Genomic DNA, 19,987 nt, shown 5'->3' on the forward strand with positions numbered 1-19,987 from the left:
TCTCAGGAGGCAGAGGCACAAGGATGACTGCACGTTTGAAGCCTGTGTAGTGGCCTGTGTAGTGAGTGAGCTCTGGGCTAGCGAGGACTGCATAGTCCACTGTCAGAAATAATAAGAGCAGCAGACCCCCTGCCTTATGAACGTGGCTCTCTTTGTTAGAAACACTGGAGACAATGTGTTAGTTCTGTACCTTATTCCCAAATTACAAAGTCCATTTTGTGTTTGGACAATGTGTTCTTAAAGCAATAAGGACTTGTGCTATTTACTTTGTTGGATTAGTTTTTGAGGTGTTTTTGCTTTTATTTTTGAGACAGGGTCTCAGTGTAGCTGAGATAGTGCCGTGGACCCCTCACCTTCCTGTCTTCACTTTCCGTGTTCTAGGATTACAGGCATGAGCCACCATGTCCATTTCTCCTTGTATGTTCTTTGTAAGACTCTGCCTTTAATCTCTGCTTGCAGATTGGTAACCCTTTCTATCCATTTGGGAATTGATGGACCAGAACCAACTCAAGACTATGCAGGGAGAGTTGCTGTGAGCCCGAGTGTTAGCCTGGGGATCCATGGACATCCATAGCCACCTCTCTAGCCTTGGTTGCAATTTTAAACAAGATGGACCAGATTTGGGATAGCAGAGATGGTCAGAGATCAAGACTGACATGGCAGTTCTCTATACCCTGTGTGGAGCTCAGACAATATCACCCCCTTCCTTATCCACCTTGGGCAAAGCCTGGGAATAGTACAAGTGTGAGAAACCTCTCCAGACCTCTTGAGCCTGTACTTCTGTCATGGTGGACAAAGGGCCCCTGAGGGTAGGGAGAGACAGGCAAGCATTGCCTAGGAGTCCTGGGGTCCTGGCAGACGCTGCTTGAAGACAGCAAGTGAACTGGTCACTGTGTTTCTACGCTAGCACAGGAGTCCCCGGGGAAAGTAGCCTGGACATTGCTCCTCCCTTTTTTAATTTTGTTTTATCTGTTGTTGTTTTGTTTTGTGTGTGACAGGGCTACTGTGTAGCCCTCTTAACTCAAAGATTCCTGATCCCCATTCTCCCAAGCGCTGAGATTACAGGTGTGTACCACCACACCCAGCTCTGTGTCTTGACTTTGAGAAACAGTACACCCCAACACACACCAGGGCTGATGATGGCTGTCAGGCTGTGGCCAGTCTCACACTGCTCCAAGCATCATCCATAGACCAGTTACTTATCTGAAAACAGTTTCACCAGTTAGCCCTGTCCTAAGTTACAAACCAGAGGAGTGTATTACAAAACCTGAGTGTATGACACCACTGACAAATCTTGATATGTAATTTTTTATTCTCTCTCTCTCTCTCTCTCTCACACACACACACACACACACACACAGAGTCATTGTTGAAAGTTTCTTTAAAAAATACTTAAAAGTGTGGTCTACAGGGAGATCTTCTCTACTCCAGCTTTCTGGATGTGAGCCAGCCTCTCTTCATCATGAGATATGATGCCTACATGAAGGGATGGGTTCATCTGAACAACTGTGGGTTTTTAGATGTGATGTTGTCTAGAACTACAGACCACAACTTCCTTCTCTAATAGGAGTGAGAATGGGATGGGCGCTGTAAGGGGGTGCCAGTTCTCCAGCAGGAGGGAACGTGTCCTCCATAGGGCTGCCAGTTCCCAACGTAATTTCTCTCCCCTGTTGCGCCTATGTTACTGTTTTTCCAAGTTACAGAACTAACTTATCCTGCTTCATTGCTTAGGTTGGAGATTATGGCCCTATGTGGGTTTATCCTACCTCTACGTTTGACTGTGTGGTAGCTGATCCCCGGAAAGGTTCCAAAATGTATGGTCTGAAGAGCTACATTGAGTATCAGCTAACGCCCACTGTGAGTATCTGCTCTCAGAACGAAGCTGGCTGCCGCTGGCCCTTTCTCCCATCTCAGACCTTGGCATTGCTGATGCTCCTGTCTCTTTCCCTTATTTTGTAGAACACTAACCGATCTGTAAACCACAGATATAAGCACTTTGATTGGTTATATGAACGTCTCCTGGTTAAGTTTGGGTCTGCCATTCCGATCCCTTCTCTTCCAGACAAGCAGGTCACAGGTGAGTTTGAGCAGTACTGTTCAGTATGACTGTAGAGAGCTAGAGGCAGGCCATTTTGCTGATGGGCGAGTGTGAGTGGTGACTACTGATGCTGTGAAGAGACTGGGCATGAGTGTGGAAATTACCTGAACATCTAATAGAAACTTGTGACAAACTTTACTCTCAGAGAACTGTGTCTACACCTTGAATTATAGAAAAGTCATTGTTTTTATTTCCTTCCACCAAAAAAGTACATTTTTTTTTTAAATGTGAGATGGTACCTTAGAAAATCAGAAGTTATCTGAACAACCTAAAACAAAAACAAAAGCTTCAGACCCCAACATGAGTCAGGCTCTGCCGCCTCGCACTGGGGTGTGTGTGTGTGTGTGTGTGTGTGTCGAGCACATGGAGCAGCCAGCACCGCTGCTCATTCCTGAGGGAGAGCCGAGCTTTCCCCTCGTTCTTTACCCCTCATCAGTGTCCCAGCCTTTCTTGTTTATTTAAAAGGCTCCCATTTCTTCACTTCGTCCTGCCACCAAAATCTTCTGGTAAGTAAAGTCTGGAGTGGATCAGTGTGCACTGCTCTGGCAGAGGACCCAACTTGAGCTCCTAGCACTTGTGATGGACACTGCAATTTCCTGCAACATCACCTCCCCCAGCACCTGCATTCACGTTCACCCGGCTGCACACTGACGCACGCACACACATCATTGAAAAAGACAAAAATATCTCTTACAAATGAAAAACCTGCTGCTAAGTAGTCCTGACCTCCTAAACCTCTGTCAGGAAGGGTTGGCCTCTGTTCTCGGACACTCGGCGTGGCAGAGCTGAGTGTCCTCTGCTGTGGGAGCAGGGATAGAGGCCTGAGACCTCAGTGGGTGGGGCTGAGAGCACGGGCTTTATGGAAGAGCCCACGCTTCCCAAAGACGAAGAGTTTGAGTAGCGGGTAGAAAGCGTTCAGATGGCGAAACCGCTCTGTACAGAGGGTAGTGGACTGACGGGGAGAGTCGGGCTTAACTGGCCAGACCTAGAAGGGCCTGGGGGAGAGGCCAGAGGGCCTTGGAGGGAGAAGAAAGGCTCTTCCCAAAGGCTGGGAGAGGCAGAAGAAGGCTTAACCTTCAGCAAGAGATGAGGGATCTAGGGAGGGACCACAAATCATCTTAGCCAGGCCGATGGTGATGCCTGGATGAGCCATCAGTGTCCTAGCACACCCTGTCTCCGGGGGCCAGCACTGTGTGTCCCAGTGTGGTCTGGGACCTTTCCTGGGTGCTTTCCTCGCTGTTCTTACAGGCCGGCACACTTTCTTTTATTTTTAATTTATTTTTTATTAGATATTTTCTTTATATAGATTTCAAATGCTATCCCGAAAGTTCCCTATACCCTCCCTCCACCCTGCTCCCCTACACACCCACTCCCACTTCTTGGCCCCTGTACTGGGGCATATAAGGTTTGCAATACCAAGGGGCCTCTCTTCCCAGTGATGGCCGACTAGGCCATCTTCAGGCAGGCACCTTCATCCTGATAGCACAGATCCTCAAAGCATCAGACAGGCTCTGCCTGTCCTGCTAAGTAGGGATCTGTGTGTGGTCCTGAACCTTCCTATGTTTGTGTTATGAGATAGGAGCTAACCTATCTAGAATTAGGATCTTCAAGATAAATAAGCCATTCTCTTTAAAACTGTACATTTTACTTTGTTTTCTGGTTACTTTCCTCTCGAAGTGTTTTGTTTGCTTGTGGAGATGAAAATTTTAAGTTGTTTTTTTTTTTAAGATGTATTTATTTATTTATTTCATGTATGTGAGGAGTACACTGTAGCTGTCCTCAGACACACCAGAAGAGGGCATCGGATCCCATTACAGATGGTTGTGAGCCACCGTGTGGTTGCTGGGAATTGAACTCAGGACCTCCAGAAGAGCAGTCAATGCTCTTAACCGCTGAGCCATCTCCAACCCCTGAAAATTTTAGTTTTTAAAGAAGATGTTTTGGTTTAGTCTTACTTTTTTAAAGAAATGTCAAAAACTTGAAATTGTCACAGTGGGATGGAAAGGACTGCTCTGCTACTACTAGGTGGATAGATTCCTCCAAGGGTCCTCTGATGCTGCAGTGTCTCATAGTACATCATTCCAACAGTCCTGTGGATGACACTGCAATATTTCATAGCACATCCAGCCCAGTGGTCCTGTGGCTGCTGCTGCTGTGTTTCTATAGGGCTGGTGCAAGGGACTGGAGAGCACCGGGTGCTGGAGGCCATAGCTCCTGTCGCCAGGATCCTCAGTGTCAGCGCACCTACAGACCTCTCGACAGCTGCTTTAGATCACGCTCCTTCCTTCTAGCCGTCCTGTCTGCTTTAGTTTTTGAGCTCGACATTTGTTTCCAGTTCTTCCTTCATGTTTTTAAATTTCAGTCTGTGTCCTTGAATTTTATACTCACTTTTATGCACTAGATTGAAATAACGTGTGCTTCTTTGTCTTTAAATGAAGGCCAAGGTTTCAGCCCAGGAGTTCAGTGTTGATTTAAAACTCGCTGCAGTTTCCAGAGTTCACAGTCCCTCCACATTAAGCGGCTTTAAAAGGCGGTTGGGGAGGCTCAGGCATGCAGCCAGGAGGGCACAGCACAGCAAGCAGCAGCCTCAATCTGAAGAAAGTGGGGCTTTGACCACTCTTTGGAGGCGTGCCGGGACACCGAGAGCACAGGACAGCGTTGTGCCCCCTTGCTTCCTGCCTGTGGCAGCCACAGCATCAGCTCTGTGCGCAGACTACCTCACTGCACTCCCAGACAAAAGCAAGAGGAAGTGTGGGAGACAGTGTCACCATGCTGGTCCTCAGAGTTCATAGATGCCATTCTGTTTGTACACTTTGTTCTTTGTGAGACAGTACGGGTGAAAGCTTAGGTAAGGTTTGGGGAAAATGGACAAACATAAGTCCCTTCCACCCTATTGCTTACAAGTCTCTGGAACCTGGTTTAAAACCTCGTAAGCATGAAATACTATGCAAAGTCAATTGGGGCTGACGGGCTTTCACAAGGGGGATTGCTAAGGACAAATGATTGCATTTCACTCCCTCACTAATAAACTCAGGTACTGATTTTTTTTTCTCCAGTCGAGTTCAGTGTGTCCCAGGTACATATGTCTGCCAGGTCCCTTCTGCGGTGATGAAGTCTGAGACCGGGTTCCACATCATTTAGCAAATGGAGTCCTTGCTCTGCGCTCCGAAGTGTGCTTTTATAAAGAGGCTTTGCGTGGGACCCATGTGTTCCCTGCCGTTTCAGCCGCACACTGTTTGTCGATGGGTCTGTCTTACTGGAAGAGTAACTCCTGTGGAAAGATTTGCTTCTGAAGGAAAGCTGAGGCTGCGTTTTCTGAAATTGACTTTTAAACTGTGTGCAGTAAGAGCATTCTTTGGTGTATGCTCCTGCAGATCTCGGTAACTGCTTTTAGGGTCCTGAGACGCTCCTCCTTGCACCACAGGATGGTTCTGTCATCTCTTAAATGTCATGGTGCTTAGTGTGACATTTTAGCTCCTTCCTCTGATCCTGTCCTTGGCAGCATCTGGTCTTTGTTGCTGTAATTTCCCTTTTCTAGAATACATCATGAATGGAAACAGTGTAACTGAGATTCACCCCATTTGCTCTATCAGTAGATTGTCTTTATTGCTGTTTCCAGGGTGTGCGCATACACAGTAATTCTTCATCCTTCCACTCATTGAAAGACATTGGAGCCTCTAGGCAATTGCAAGTGAAACTGCTAGCATTACCTGTATAGATATTTTGTTCTTAGTTTTGTTTGGTTGTGAGGCAGGGTCATAGGCTGGCCTGGAACTTGTTACTTAACCAGGCTGACCTCAGGTGTTACTCCTCTTGCTGCAGCCTCCCCTCTTCCCCCCACCCCCCTCCCAGTGCTTTGGTTACAGGCACATATTACATGTAGCTGAGCCAACCGATTTTTATATAAACATGAACAAATTTTCCTTGGTAAATTCCCAGCAGCAGAACAAATAGATCATTTGGTTTGCATCGTACTTAGGAGTTTCTCAGACTGGCTAATGCAGTTCTGGAGTCACATCAGCGATATATGAAAATCCATGCTTCCACATCTTCACCCACACTTGATAATACCCATTTCTCATTGATTCTGCCTGGCCAGTCCTGTAGGCAGACCAGTCCTGGTGGCGTTCTGGCTCTGTTGCCTTCCTTACGAGGGATTGTATAGAGACTCTTTTCATACGCTTATTCCTACTCATGCGTCTTTTTGGGTAAAGTGTCTGTTCAAAACTGGTTCTTTTTAAAAATAGTTTATTAGTCTATTTGTTATTGTTGAATGTGTTCTCTGTGTCCTAGAGACAGTTCTCGATCAGATGTGTCATGTGCCATGCTTGCTCACCTATCACTTACCTCTTTGTTCCTTAACAGTGTGTAGTAAAAGCCGTTAGGAATCCCGTGTCGTGCTTGGCCTTTCTCTTGTTGTGACAAATACCTGAAAGGAACAGTTTAGTTAATGAAGGAATGGTTGCTTTGGGCTCACATTGTTAGAGGTTTCTCTGTGCCTGTGCATGGTAGATCAGAAAGTGAAGAGGACGCGGCACAGGTGTTTTCCAGGGAATGCTCCACCTAGAGTCCCACAAGCTAGTGTCTCGGCCTTGACCCCCAGTATCTGCAGGAGGGATTTCATGTCAAACCTTAGCATCTAGTAGGTCAGGGGTCTGAACTGTGCTTTTGGTATTGTACCTGAAATTTCTTGGTCTAACCTCGGCTCATGATACGTTTTCCTAAAAGTTTGATAGTTTTGGGTTCTGCATGCGTGTCTGATGTGCTTTGGATGGAAGTTGTGTGCTGGGAGCACAGCAGAGGTCACGCTTCACTTGTTTGCATCAGATGCTCAGAAGGACTCCTTTCCCTAATAAACTGCATCTGCTCTTTGTACAGATTCCCTTGTGTGATTTGTTTCTGGACTTGTTTCCTCTGTGTGTTCAAAGTATGGGTGTTTTGCTGGCATGCATGTCTATGTACCACATACATGCCTCATGCCCACAGAAGCAGAAAAGGGCTCTGAATCTCCTGGAACTGGAATTCCAGATGGTTGTGAACCATCATGTGGGTTCAAACCCAGATCCTCGGGAAGAGGAGCCCCTAACCAGTGAGCCATCTCTCCAGCCTCCTCTGCCTGTATTTTTGAAGAGAAAGTTTCTAGTTATGAGCTGGTATGCCTTGCCATTCCTTAATGATCATCATTTGTAGTGACCTCATAAAACAAAACACACACACACATACACACACACACACACACACACACACCTTCTGGTGGTGTAGTGGCAGTGACCTGGGCCAATTGGCAGAGTGATGTCAGCTGATACAGACTCACATAGACTTTTGCTAAGGTATGGTAAGGAAGACCCACGGGAGGACACATGATATTTGGAGGGAATATAAATAAAACCCAACAGACAGTGACAGAAGGCTTACATAGCTAGCTTTACAACGAACGCTTCATTGGTCTCGCACCTTCACTGAGCCTCACTTTGTTGAGAGACACGTGGCGGCAAAAAATAAGTTTTTTTTTTTTTTTTTTTAAAGTCAAAACTAACACCCAGGCTTGCCCCAGACTTCTCGACTCAGGTAATCTCGCTGCCTTAACACACTTTGTAGCCAGTTCTACTTCTCACTTCTTCCCTAGGCTCTTCTCTGTCCTCCTCGCATCTATTCAAACTCATGGCTGGGCAGGAACTTGTAAGTTAGACACAGTCTCGTCCCCAGTTCTAAAGAACTTCAGCCTAGCATGAGCTAGGTTCTGCCATCTAGGCTACGTACAGCCACTGGCTCTCCCTTGTCAGTTCTGAGGTTGACCCTGCCACCAGTGCTAGCGAGCAAGCATGGTCATCTCTCCCTCTCTGCACATCATGAGAGCCTTTTCCTCCTATGGCGGACATGCTGCAGCTCATCTCTAGAGCCAATCTCCAGTCTGCTTTGCCTAGCGTGGCCTCTGAGGACAAGGGAGGTACAGTAGCAGAGAGGTGGAACAGCCCAGTGCCACAAAGTCTCACAGTTCTTGGTGGAAGTTGAACAATTTTTTGAGCAAAAGACACTGTCAGGGGCTGGAGAGATGGCTCAGCGGTTAAGAGCCCTGACTGCTCTTCCAGAGGTCCTGAGTTCAATTCCCACAACCACATGGTGGCTCACAACCATCTGTAATGGGATCTAATGCCTTCTTCTGGTGTGTCTGAAGGCAGCTACTGTGTACTCACATACATGATTGATGTTGGCTGTCCCGTGGTTGCCAGGCTCTCTGCTTGTGGAACAGGAGCAGCAGTGTTAGCTTGGCTCTTAGCTCTAGGCTAGGTATGGTCGGGGATGACTGCCTTTGCCATTTAACCTAAGACGAAGTAAGAAACCTTTTCTGACCTCTATGCTGGAGAGATGGCTCAGTAGCAAAGGACACTTGCTGATTTTCAGAAAACCTGTGTTCATTCAGTTCCCAGCATTCAGATGGTGGCTCACAATTGCCTATAAATTAGGCACCATCTTAGGCACCAGAGACACATGTGATATATAGACATATGTGTGCAGGCAAACACTCACACACATACAAAATTTTTAAAAATAATAACTAAAAACAGCAACAAAAAAGAGAGAACAAAATTACAGTCTTCAGGGAATGTGCACGCTCGTCCCCCTCATCCTACCCCTGTGTGTGCGTGCCTCTGTGTGTGTGTGTGTGTGTGTGTGTGTGTGTGTGTGTGTGTTTACGGGATGTCATTTGTTTAATTTCCAGGTAAGGTTTGCCTGTGTAACCTAGGCTGGCCACTACCTTCTTCTGACAGCCTCCTGTGTGTTATGTTATAAACGTGCCGTGTGTTACTTTATAGACACGCCAGAGTTACTTTACCAAAGTACTGAGTACTAATGCTAAGTACTTACAGGCTTCACTATCACATTACAACTAACTAGACGTGGGATGTAACTTTCATTTGCCACTCCTTTATTGCCCAGGAACTGGCCTAAGAATGGTTTATAAACTAGAGATCATTTTTCATTTTGAGCTGTTTCTTTGTAGTTAACATTGTTGTTAGTCTTGCCAACAATAATATTTGTTAATGTGTTGAACTGAAACTTCATTCATTTATAAAATATATTTATTATTTTGTGTGTATGTGCCTGAGTGTATGTATACGCACTGCACATGCAGGAGAAACACTGGATCCTCTAGAACAGCCCATAGAGGTCAGAAAAGGTTTCAGATCACTGAAGTTATAGGTAGTTGTAAGCTACCATGTACAGGGAACCAGACTGGGGTAATCTGAAAGAGCAGTTGGTGTCCTTAGCCACTGAGCCAGCTCTCCAGCCCTGGAACTTCACTCTCGAAAACTGCAGAGTCGGGGCTAGGGAGACAGCTCAGTGGGTAAGAACAGTTGGTACATGGCACAAGGACCTGCGCTCAGATCTGCAGTTCTTACCAAAGAAGGCAGGCAGGCCCCCACAGTGCTGTAAACCTAGCACTAACACTGTAGGGGTAGAGACAGGAGGAGGGCTGAGGCATATGGCTGCCAACCTAGCTTTCTAGCTTTAGGTCAGTAACAGACCCGTCCCAAAGGGATGACGCAAAGAGTGATGGAACAAGATGCTCAGCATGGTGCTACGGCCTCCATCAACCCGTATGTGGGCACGCACGTGTGTGCATGCACACACACACACACACTGTCCTTATATCACACACACGTGCTATGCTCACACACATACATATATAAAATAATCTAGTATACTTCTTGTGAATTTCTGAGCCTTTTACAGAAAGCCTTTCTGCCAAGTATCCAGTACTCACAGGAGCTACAGTATAATGCTCTTTAGAAGGATCTGTGTGTCATCACTCTTGGTGTTTCTCTTCCAGGTCGCTTTGAAGAGGAATTTATCAAAATGCGGATGGAGCGGCTCCAGGCCTGGATGACCAGGATGTGCCGGCACCCGGTGGTGTCAGAAAGTGAACTTTTCCAGCAGTTCCTGAATTTCCGAGATGAGAAGGCAAGTGTAGCTTAGTACTGCAGTCATAGGGAAGTGCTGCTTGGTACAGTCACAGTGAATTTATGTCTGAAGCAGGCCAAAGCAATGTTGGTTATTTGTCAGTCCACGAGAAGCATGCTGTGCAGTGAAAAGAGCTGCCAACGAGCGGGCTTCTGTATGCTGGAACAGTCAGCCCAGGGTGGCGAGGCACAGATGAAGGACAAATAGGCTTATATGTGGCATGGTTTCCAGCACGCTCTTTAACATGGACTCGGGGCTCAGGAAGGACACTTGGTGCACAAGCGTGAGGCCCTGAGTTCAGATGAGCAGTGCTCACAGCACAGCACACACCTGTAACCCCAGCTTTCTGAGGTGTGGAAACAGATTGTTGGAACATGCTGACTGCCATCCTAGCTCCAGGGTCAGTGAGAGGCTGTGTCTCAGAGGAAGAAGCAGTAAAGTGGTAGATAGAGCAGGCCACCCAAGGCATCCTCTGCCTTTCCCATGTGTGCTGGCACATGTACGTACACACACACACACACACCACACCATACCCGGCTGTGGGGAGGGTAAAGCCCAAATGTGCGCCTTGAGAGGACAGTGGGATGCATATGTTGTCTGCATCTCTGGGCTCCCAGTGCCTCAGCACCATGAAGGAAGGTAGGGTCCAAGATGATCGTTCATCAGCCGTAGGGAGGTGCCACGTCCACAGTAAAGGCTGGTCTCTGGCTGCCTGCTGCCTAGCAGGTACTCAGCCAGTGCCCATCGCTTCCCTGCCTCCCAGCTCCTCCTTGTTGGCTTTGGAAGTAGCCCTCTCCTGATGGCTCACACTGTGTTCCTCACTGTACCCTCTATTCTCCAGAATATTTCCTTTGTAACATTACACAAAATTCATAAAACACTGAAGAGTGAAACCAGAGGCCAGTTCAGCAGTAGCAGCAAGTGCTACATACAGTGTGACCCAGAGAAAACCGTTATTTCTGCGTTTAATCAACTGGGAGATTTTAAAAGGACCTAAGATGAGTGAAAAATGAAAGGAAAAGAGTAGCCGAGAGGTTGGACAATGGGAGCTGGGGAGACCCAGAGCAGACACCAAGAAGAGCCGACAATGGGAGATGGGGAGACCCAGAGCAGACACCAAGAAGAGCAGGTCATGCATGGTGACAAGCCCTTGGAGTCCCAGGGCTGAGGATGCAGAGAAAAGTGGCTCTCTCTGGCCAGCCAGCCTCACCCGATCTGTAAGGTCCATGGGTCTCACGCCTTCTTACTTCATGTGTCCCGTACAGAGTGCACATACTCAGGCCCACACCTACACATATAACATGAAAAATTAATATCTTTTCAAAGAGATAAAACAGTTAATTTTGTCCAAGGTCTCATAGAGGGTGTTTATAGTCTGTGTTTATGTTAGAAGCCATTGCAAAAGAGATGTGTCTGAGTCTGTCCACGCCAAGAGACGCGTCTCCTAAGAAGTATCTGTGGCTGCGCAGTGATGCTGAGGTGTGCTAGGCGTCGGCCTGTGGTGCGGCAACACTGCTATGTCCTCTCTTTCAGGAATGGAAGACTGGAAAGAGGAAGGCTGAGAAAGACGAGCTGGTGGGAGTGATGATATTTTCCACCATGGAACCAGAGGCTCCTGACTTGGATTTGATAGAAATGTAAGAGCACACTCCCTGGCATCCCTTCTCCTCAGCCTCCATGCCTCCTGTGGCTCACTGTCTTGGCCAGGACTGCAGCAGCTGTAATTCACATCTTAAGAGAGGAATATATGGCTGAGTGGGGTTTGCAGTTAGACGGTGTCCACCAGCATCCCGCCTGCCTCAGCAGGTTAAGCTCCACCTCCCCAAGGTCTGTCCCATTGGAGGCATCACGCTGGTTGTCTTCTGTAAAGTCTGACGAGATGAAGTGGCACAGAGCCACGGCATCCATGGAGTCCCCGACAAAGCAGGAACCTCTTTTGTGCTCGTCCTTGGAATCAAACCCATGGCCTGGAGCTTGCAGACATTGTGTTTGGTTTGTGTTTCTCTGGCATTGCTGATGTGACTGACAGCTGTTTCTACTCCCAGAGAACAGAAGTGTGACGCTGTGGGGAAGTTCACCAAGGCCATGGATGACGGCGTGAAGGAGCTGCTGACAGTGGGGCAGGAGCACTGGAAGCGCTGCACAGGGCGTAAGTGCTGTGACTTGGTCTTCATGAGTTAAAACCAGAAAAATGAGATAACAGAGGTAGCTCAGGAAACGTCATTAAAAACACCATACTGGAGTTTATGTATGTCTGGTCATTTGAGAAATCTCTGCATACTTAGAGGGTACTTCTTGTTTGGTTGGTTTTGTTTTGCTTTGCTTTAGTATTTGAGAAGGGTCTGTATAGTCCAAGCTGGCTTCTAACACTCTTTGATTGTCTGGCTTTACCCTTGCAAGTGATATGCATATCACAAGCATGCAATACCAGACCAGCTCGGGACTGCGTCCTGTCTTTATGTGCCTGTTCTAGGATGTGAGAGGCTTCGGTGAAGCCTGGTGGGGTATTTATTTATTTATTTATTTATTTATTTAATGTATTTATTTTTGTAGGAAATAGCCTATATCCTTGGTAGAAAATACAGTAGCTATGTCAGACAGACTAGGCCACTACACAGAGCTACAGAGAGCCATGTTAGGTTACCCAGGGCTCTGCTCACCGTCCCTGGGGTTTCTGCCTTCCTGTCCTTCCTGTGGACTGTCATGTTGCTGAGCTTTTTTCCGCCTGTATCCCCAAAGTTGTCCGGCTGTGAGTTCCCAGAAGTGTGCAGGGACAGTGTCCTCTGTAGAGGAAGGCCAGGGAAGAAGTGAGGTGCAGGACACCTCAGCACTGTGAGGCCCTGGGCTCAGTCTGAGACATGACAGAAGAAAAGAAAGAAGACAATGAAACGCAAATAGATAAGTCAACTCTAAAAGTAATGAGTTGCTTTAGCTGCAGTCGTCGTGTATGGTAACCTCAGGTCTGTACAGGGAAAACTGTATGTGGTAAATAGCATAGAGCAGGCAGATCAGAGAGGAGGTGATGTGTCGCTGAAGAGACCCTGCGGCTGAGCTCAGCAGTGGCTTCTTTCAGGCCCCAGGGAGGGAGGGAGGGAGTCTGTGCGGATGCACGGGTGACCTGAGATGAGGGTCTCTGAAGGCTTCAGGGTGCTCCTCAGATCCAAACCTGGACCCATAGGTGTCACCTACCCCTCACATCCCATAGCTGAGGCTGCATAAACCCTCCTCTTGAGCCTCTGTTGCCACACTGAGCCTTAGTTATGCCAAACCTTCCATATGGAGACGGTGTCTCTGGTGACTGTGATGGCCACATGCACGTGAACAGGCTTTGAAAGTGAGGCTCTTATAAGGGGGCCTCTTCCCCTGAGCGCCATCCAGTGAACCAGTGTGGGGGTGGGTTGTTCAGAATAAAGTGCGCTGCTAGTTGAGCAATCAGTTAAAAATTAAATAGACAGTTAATTAAAGAAATCAGTAGTTGAGAAATCATTTCATCAATATTTCATTAAAGAATAGATGAGATTTTCAATCATTTGAATGTTTTTTTTTTCTGAGTCACTGCCAGAGAATGGTGAATGCACTTCAGACCGCTCCGAGAACTAATCAGTTATCGGTTCCTTGCAGCCTTACCCAAGGAGTATCAGAAGATAGGGAAGGCTCTGCAGAGCTTAGCGGCGGTGTTCAGCTCCAGCGGCTATCAAGGTGGGGGCACTTGTTAGTACTTTTCCTTGTTAGGACCTGTGCGGTGACTGTCCCCTGGAGTCACGTGAGCACGCGTGTGCGTTATGTGGTGCACAGGTCAGGGTTACAGCTATCTCCTCAACTTGGAATGATTTTTAATTTAAATTCTTTTATTTTTTACACTCCATATTCCATTCCCCCCAGACTCCAATCCACCCTCCGATTGCTCCACATCTCACATCTCCTCTCCACCCCGCCCCACCTCCACATGGATGCCCCTAACGCCCACCCTACCTGACCTCTAAACTCTCTGGGGCCTCCAGTCTCTTGAGGGTTAGGTGCATCATCTCTGAATGAACACAGACCCGGCAGTCCTCTTCAGTTATGAATTATAGGTTTAGTTCTATACCCCATTTTTTGATTGGGTTGTTTGGTTTTTTTGGTCATTAACTTCTTGAGTTCTTTATGTATTTTGGATATTAGAATTTTATGTATAAAGCGCTGGTGGTCTTCTCTTGTGGATCTCCATAAAGCATACAGTAGGTGCTGGTAAACTGTCATAAAGCATACAACAGGTGCTGTGTCACCCTGCTGTCCCTTAGAGCATGTGGGTTTACTCTTCCTGAGCAGAGTGAGGCTCCGAGTGCCTGCTGAGGGCACCAAGAGCAGCCTGTACCATCTCTGCTGTCAGCCAATGAGCAGTTGATATTTATATTGCACAGGACACTCTGGCATTAAAAATGTACTCAGTATATTTATTTTATGACTTATTAAGTTTATTAAAATTGTTGTTTTTAAAGAGCTTCTCAATTCCTCTGGTTGGCATCTGTTTTAAGACAGTGCTCAGTGGCTGTACAGCTTGGTCTTCTAATTATTTAAATGAGCTTGGTTCCTAAGGCTGCCTTAATTCCATCAGATAAATCTCTGGCTGCATCCACAGCAGTATGGATAGTGACACTAGAACAGTGTAAGAATTGTTGGCATGACCCTGCCAAACCATGAAATATCCCATAGTCTTGGGGATCCTTGCATGGAAATGTCTTTGGTAAGACAGACAGCCGTGAGACGGCATAAGGACAGCACCTACATGGAGGAGCACAGTATGTGGCCTGGCACTCTTCACCAAAGTGAGCCAGGTGCCTCCCTCAAATATGCCCATTTGATGATCCTCCGCCTGGCCAAGGAAGAAAATTGGACCATTGGTGAAAACAGTAATTGCCACAAAATGAGGTCTAGCACACATATGCACACCAGAATTAATAAGATACTTGGGGCCTTGGGGGAGCGTGGGCTCCATCTGCAGTTCTGAAACTGTAACGACAGGCACACGCATTGGCGCTGCTTTCCCTGTTCAGATGTCACTTGGTGGTGGCCAGGGGCTCTGCAAAGCAGGGGTTCCTGATGGAAGTGTTTTAAAGAAGAACAAAGAAGCAATGTCAGAGAAAGGTGCAGTTCTGTCAGAGATGATCGAGGCCGCTTCTGGAAGCGCAAAAACTAGACTCAGCTAGAAACTGACTCTGGATCAGGTTAAGCCTCCAGGCCTGGTGGCCCGTGTGAGAGGGCATGGGAGAGACAGAGGGTGTCACCACAGACATTGAGTATGTAGTGCATGACTCACACTCCTAACACCGCACAAAAAGACAGGGGTGACAAAAGCCCCAGGTTAAGGAACATGCCATCCTGTCTGTGTGTGCACTACCTTTGCACTCTGGCTCTCACAGAGCCTGCCTGGGGTGCTGGAGGCCCACACACTGCTCTGCTCCTCGTGAAAACAGAGCCATGACCTTTTCCTAGGTGTGTAGCACAGTGTCCTTGTTCTGTTCTTTAAAGATTGCATAGAACGTGATGTATGTCCCAGGAAAAGAGAAACAGGGGACACGGGGTCTAGATGGAAAAAGCTGGTCACTGTCTGAGTTAGAGTTTCTATGGCTGTGATCAAACACTAACCAAAAGCCACATGGAGCAAAGCATTTGTTTTAGCTTACAGTTCTACGCCTCAGCCCATCATTGAGGAAAGTCAGGGCATGAACTGTTGCAGAGGCCATAGAGGAACTCTGTTTATGGGCCTGTGCCTCTTAGCTAGTTTAGCCTCCTTTTGTATAGCACTGAGGACCACCAGCCTAGGAGGTGGAGCCACCCACAGAGAGCTGGGCCCTCCCGTGGTATCATTAGTAAGGAAAATGCACCCGAGGCCAGCCTAGTTTTTCATTTTCTCAGCTGAGGTGTCTTCTTCCAATGACTCTACAGCTTATGTCAAGTTGACATTAAAAGCTAGCCAGCACAGACACCATCTGCTGTCTGGAAACCAAAGAATGGGGGATGGGAATTCTCACCAACGTTGACAGTTTTTAAGTTTTCTACACTAAAAACTATCAATAAAGTCTGTAAGTGTGGGGGAAATATGTGTAACACAGTATAGGCTCTTCCAAGACTGCTGTCTATTTCAGGGGAGACCGACCTTAACGATGCACTCACAGAAGCTGGGAAGACATATGAGGAAATCGCCAGCCTTGTGGCAGAGCAGGTACTGCTGGGATCACACTCCCCAGCCCACATTTGTTATTTAAACCCAAACAGCTGTCCCCTTTCTGTTTCTGTGGCTTTCTGTTCATTTTATTTAGTGATAATGTTTTTTTTTTTCAGTTAAGAAATCCAAGTGAAGCTTTGTAGCTTACAACTGTAGTTCTAGAACACCGGAGGCTGGAGGCTAGCCTGGGCTACATGGGGCGTTTTTGTTGTCGTTGTTGTTTTGGGGTTTTGGGGGTTTTTTTGGTTTTTTTGGGGGGGGGGTTCGAGACAGGGTTTCTCTGTATAGCCCTGGCTGTCCTGGAACTCACTCTGTAGACCAGGCTGGCCTCGAACTCAGAAATCCGCCTGCCTCTGCCTCCCAAGTGCTGGGATTAAAGGCATGTGCCACCACGCCTGGCAACATGGGGCGTTTAAGCTGATCTCAGTTACAGAGTAAGACCCTTCCTCAAGAAGACAAGGAAAAAGAATCTACGCTGGGCGTGGTGGCGCACGCCTTTAATCCCAGCACTCGGGAGGCAGAGGCAGGCGGATTTCTGAGTTCGAGGCCAGCCTGGTCTACAGAGTGAGTTCCAGGACAGCTAGGGCTACACAGAGAAACCCTGTCTCGAAAAACCAAAAAAAAGAATCTAAGTGTGTGTGTGTGTGTGTGTGTGTGTGTGTGAGGGGGTGGCCTGTGGCTCAGTGGTATTTGGCCTAGATTGCTATTCATATCTGTAAGGCTCAGATTTTGATCCCAGCACCGTCCAAAAAGGAGGGTAGGGAATGGATTTGAAGTGAGTTGGCCGCAGTGCCTCTGACCCACTCTCAGCCAGAGGCTAGAGTGACGAGGAGCCCTGGCATAGCCCTTGCGCTGCCACCTGCCCTCTCTAGCTTGCTTTCCTCATCTGTGAGGCACCTTGGATGAGCTTCAGGAGTGTAGGCAGTATTTTTTATTGTCTATTAAAATATAGACATTAAACGGTAACATTTTTGCTTGTTATAATTTTATTGATTAAGAATGGCCCTGGACACATATGTAGCAGAGGGCTGCCATCTCTGGCCTCAGTGGGAGAGGATGCACCTAATCCTGCAGAGACTTGACACCCCAGGGTGGGGGCATAGATGGACACGATGGCACATACCCTTAATCCCAGCCCCCAGGAGCCAGAGGCACGCAGATGTATGTGGGTTCAAAACCAGCCAGACCCTGTGTAGTGAGAGCATTTCAGTAAAGAAGCAGCACTCAGCCCTCTGTCACACAGGAGGATGTGGGCATCACTGCTCATTAGTTTCTTCTCTTTAATTTTCTAAATCCTCCACTGGTAACAGCCAGCCTGTGTCTCGTTATAGCCAAAGAAGGACCTCCACTTCCTGATGGAGTGCAACCATGAGTACAAAGGCTTTCTCGGCTGCTTCCCGGACATCATCGGTGCCCACAAGGTAAGTCACCGTGCTTTCGGGGACTCCCAGACACACAGCATTGCCGAGCCGCCGTTGATTAGATCCTACGTGTATCCACGAGAAAAGACACTAGCTCGATGTGGTGGTGCATGCCTGTAATCCCAGCAGTGAGTTTGAGGCCAGCCTGGTCTACAAATAAGTTCCAAGCCAGACAGGACTACACAGTGAGACCCTGTGTCAAAAAAGAAAATGAAGGCATAGTAAACTAAGTCCCAGCATAAAGTTGTAAAACTAAACTGAAAAGTTAGTTGGTAGATCTTGATGATTAGTGCTGGCTAACATTTGCTCTCAGAGTCTCTGTGGTACGCTAGTGTGGCGAGGAGCCCTTGGATTCGTTAGGAAAAGCTCGGCAAAGGGCTGGGCTGGGTCTCAGCAGCGCTCCATGAGGAATCATGAAGGAGCAGCACAAACCATCTTTGTGTAATTCAGACAACTTCATATGAAACTCAGGAGGTTGGCTCATCAGAACTTGAGCAGCAGAGTTGGAGGTTCAGGCGTGGAGCCTCGTTTACACATCCCAGTGGAGCTGTCTTTGCAGAGGGACATAAGTACTGAGTGGTGTCTGGAGCTGGGTGAGGACCAGCGGCAGTGTTTACAGCTGCTTCCATCCAGAATGAGAGTACAGGACCCAGGGCCTCTCACAAACAACAAAGGGAAGCCCTGCAGTCTGCACAGCCAAGCCCGGCTCGTAAATGACACAGCAGAGAGGACACGTGCCCCTGAGACAGCTCATGTGCCTTTCTGACCTCTCATCCCTTCTCCTCTGGGTACTCTTGACACCAACAGTGCAGAATCTCACGTGGACAGCGTTGTGTTTGTTTCTCTTATCACAGTGTGTGGCACTGCACATTCTAGCTTTATTGCAGATTCCAGGAGCATCAGCCTTCGGGCTTCGGAGGGACTTGGAGGGAGTTGGCCTGGGATGTTCTGCTCTGTACCACAGAGTGTCAGCATTGTATCTTCAGCTAATGACTACTGCTCCTTGCTTTGTCTTCTTAAATACTGTTCCATTTATGTATTTTCCAGGGAGCAATAGAAAAAGTGAAAGAGAGTGATAAGCTGGTTGCAACTAGTAAAATCACCCCCCAAGACAAGCAGACCATGGTGAAGAGAGTCGGCACCATGTCTTACGCTCTGCAAGGTAAGAGAAAGGGTGGCGAGTAACTGGGAAGAGCTGTTCCCAGCTCCCAGCGTTAAACCTGCTTGCTGGTAGAAATCCAAGTGTTGAGTCCCAGTGAAATTCAAAGCTAATTTAAAATGTCTATCTGCTTCTAGGTAGCGTTTTATTTTACAGATGAACTTGGGATAGCTGTGGGTGATTACATCCATACATCATTACTTCTAAGCGACACACTCTGCTAACAGCCTTTAATATCACACTGTTGTATTCAATTCCAAAGTCCAGAGCTGGTGGGATGGCTCAGTGGTTAAGAACACTGGCTGCTCTTCCAGAGGTCCTGAGTTCAATTCCTAGCAACCTCATGGTGGCTCACAACCATCTGTAAAGGAATCTGATGCCCTCTTCTGGCATGCAGGCGTGCATACAAACAGAGCACTTCTACAATTTTAAAAAAATGCATAAATTAGTACATTTAGTACAGCTTCTAGAGGTCTGTGAACTCTGTGGTCTGGGACCATGGAATCTAAAGGAGGCTTGTGGGTATCACTTAGACATAATTTAGTTAGAAAGAAAACAGCTGATTTCTAGAGGTGTGCATGTGTCAGAGAAAAGAACAGCAATGCCGTCTCTGTGTCTGGTGAAGGCTGGCAGACATGGGCCTGGGCAAACTGAGGCTGTCAGTGGAATTCAGCATGCTAGTCAGTGACAGCCATCCATTACTAGACAGTGGCACTTGCTGCAGGGGTCAGCCGGTGTTTCTAGGCTCTTGGTAGACTTGGGCTGAGAACTGGTGCCTCTTAGAAGCAGCCAGATGAAGTCCTGCTGATGAGGAGTCTTAGGCAAGCAGAGAAATGTCATGTTGTTAGTTGAAGTTGTGCTGGGAACTAATCCCTGTGATAATTCTGTTGTAGCTGAGATGAATCACTTTCACAGTAACCGGATCTATGATTACAACAGTGTCATCCGCCTCTACCTGGAGCAGCAAGTGCAGTTCTATGAAACAGTGAGTGTCCCCTCCCAACACCCCCATGCACATGTGTGAGGGCAGTGAGTGTCCCCTCCCAACACCCCCCATGCGCATGTGTGAGGGCAGTGAGTGTCCCCTCCCAACACCCCCCATGCGCATGTGTGAGGGCAGTGAGTGTCCCCTCCCAACA

General features: G+C 47.6%; 1 protein-coding gene across 2 annotated transcripts in view; it reads left to right on the forward strand.

Moving 5' to 3' along the window:
* Snx9 (sorting nexin 9) overlaps positions 1–19,987 on the forward strand; it is a 73,633-nt gene that overhangs the window by 51,198 nt on the left and 2,448 nt on the right. For both annotated transcript variants that reach the window (XM_021149409.2, XM_029471234.1), the window contains exons 8-17: positions 1,732–1,857; positions 1,960–2,077; positions 9,933–10,063; positions 11,597–11,700; positions 12,109–12,212; positions 13,685–13,762; positions 16,189–16,265; positions 17,600–17,689; positions 18,737–18,851; positions 19,742–19,833. In XM_021149409.2, the coding sequence (XP_021005068.1) occupies positions 1,732–1,857; positions 1,960–2,077; positions 9,933–10,063; positions 11,597–11,700; positions 12,109–12,212; positions 13,685–13,762; positions 16,189–16,265; positions 17,600–17,689; positions 18,737–18,851; positions 19,742–19,833 (1,035 nt within the window). The remainder of the gene's footprint in view (positions 1–1,731; positions 1,858–1,959; positions 2,078–9,932; positions 10,064–11,596; positions 11,701–12,108; positions 12,213–13,684; positions 13,763–16,188; positions 16,266–17,599; positions 17,690–18,736; positions 18,852–19,741; positions 19,834–19,987) is intronic.

This window comes from Mus caroli, chromosome 17 (assembly GCF_900094665.2).
Source record: "Mus caroli chromosome 17, CAROLI_EIJ_v1.1, whole genome shotgun sequence".
Lineage (NCBI taxonomy): Eukaryota > Metazoa > Chordata > Mammalia > Rodentia > Muridae > Mus > Mus caroli.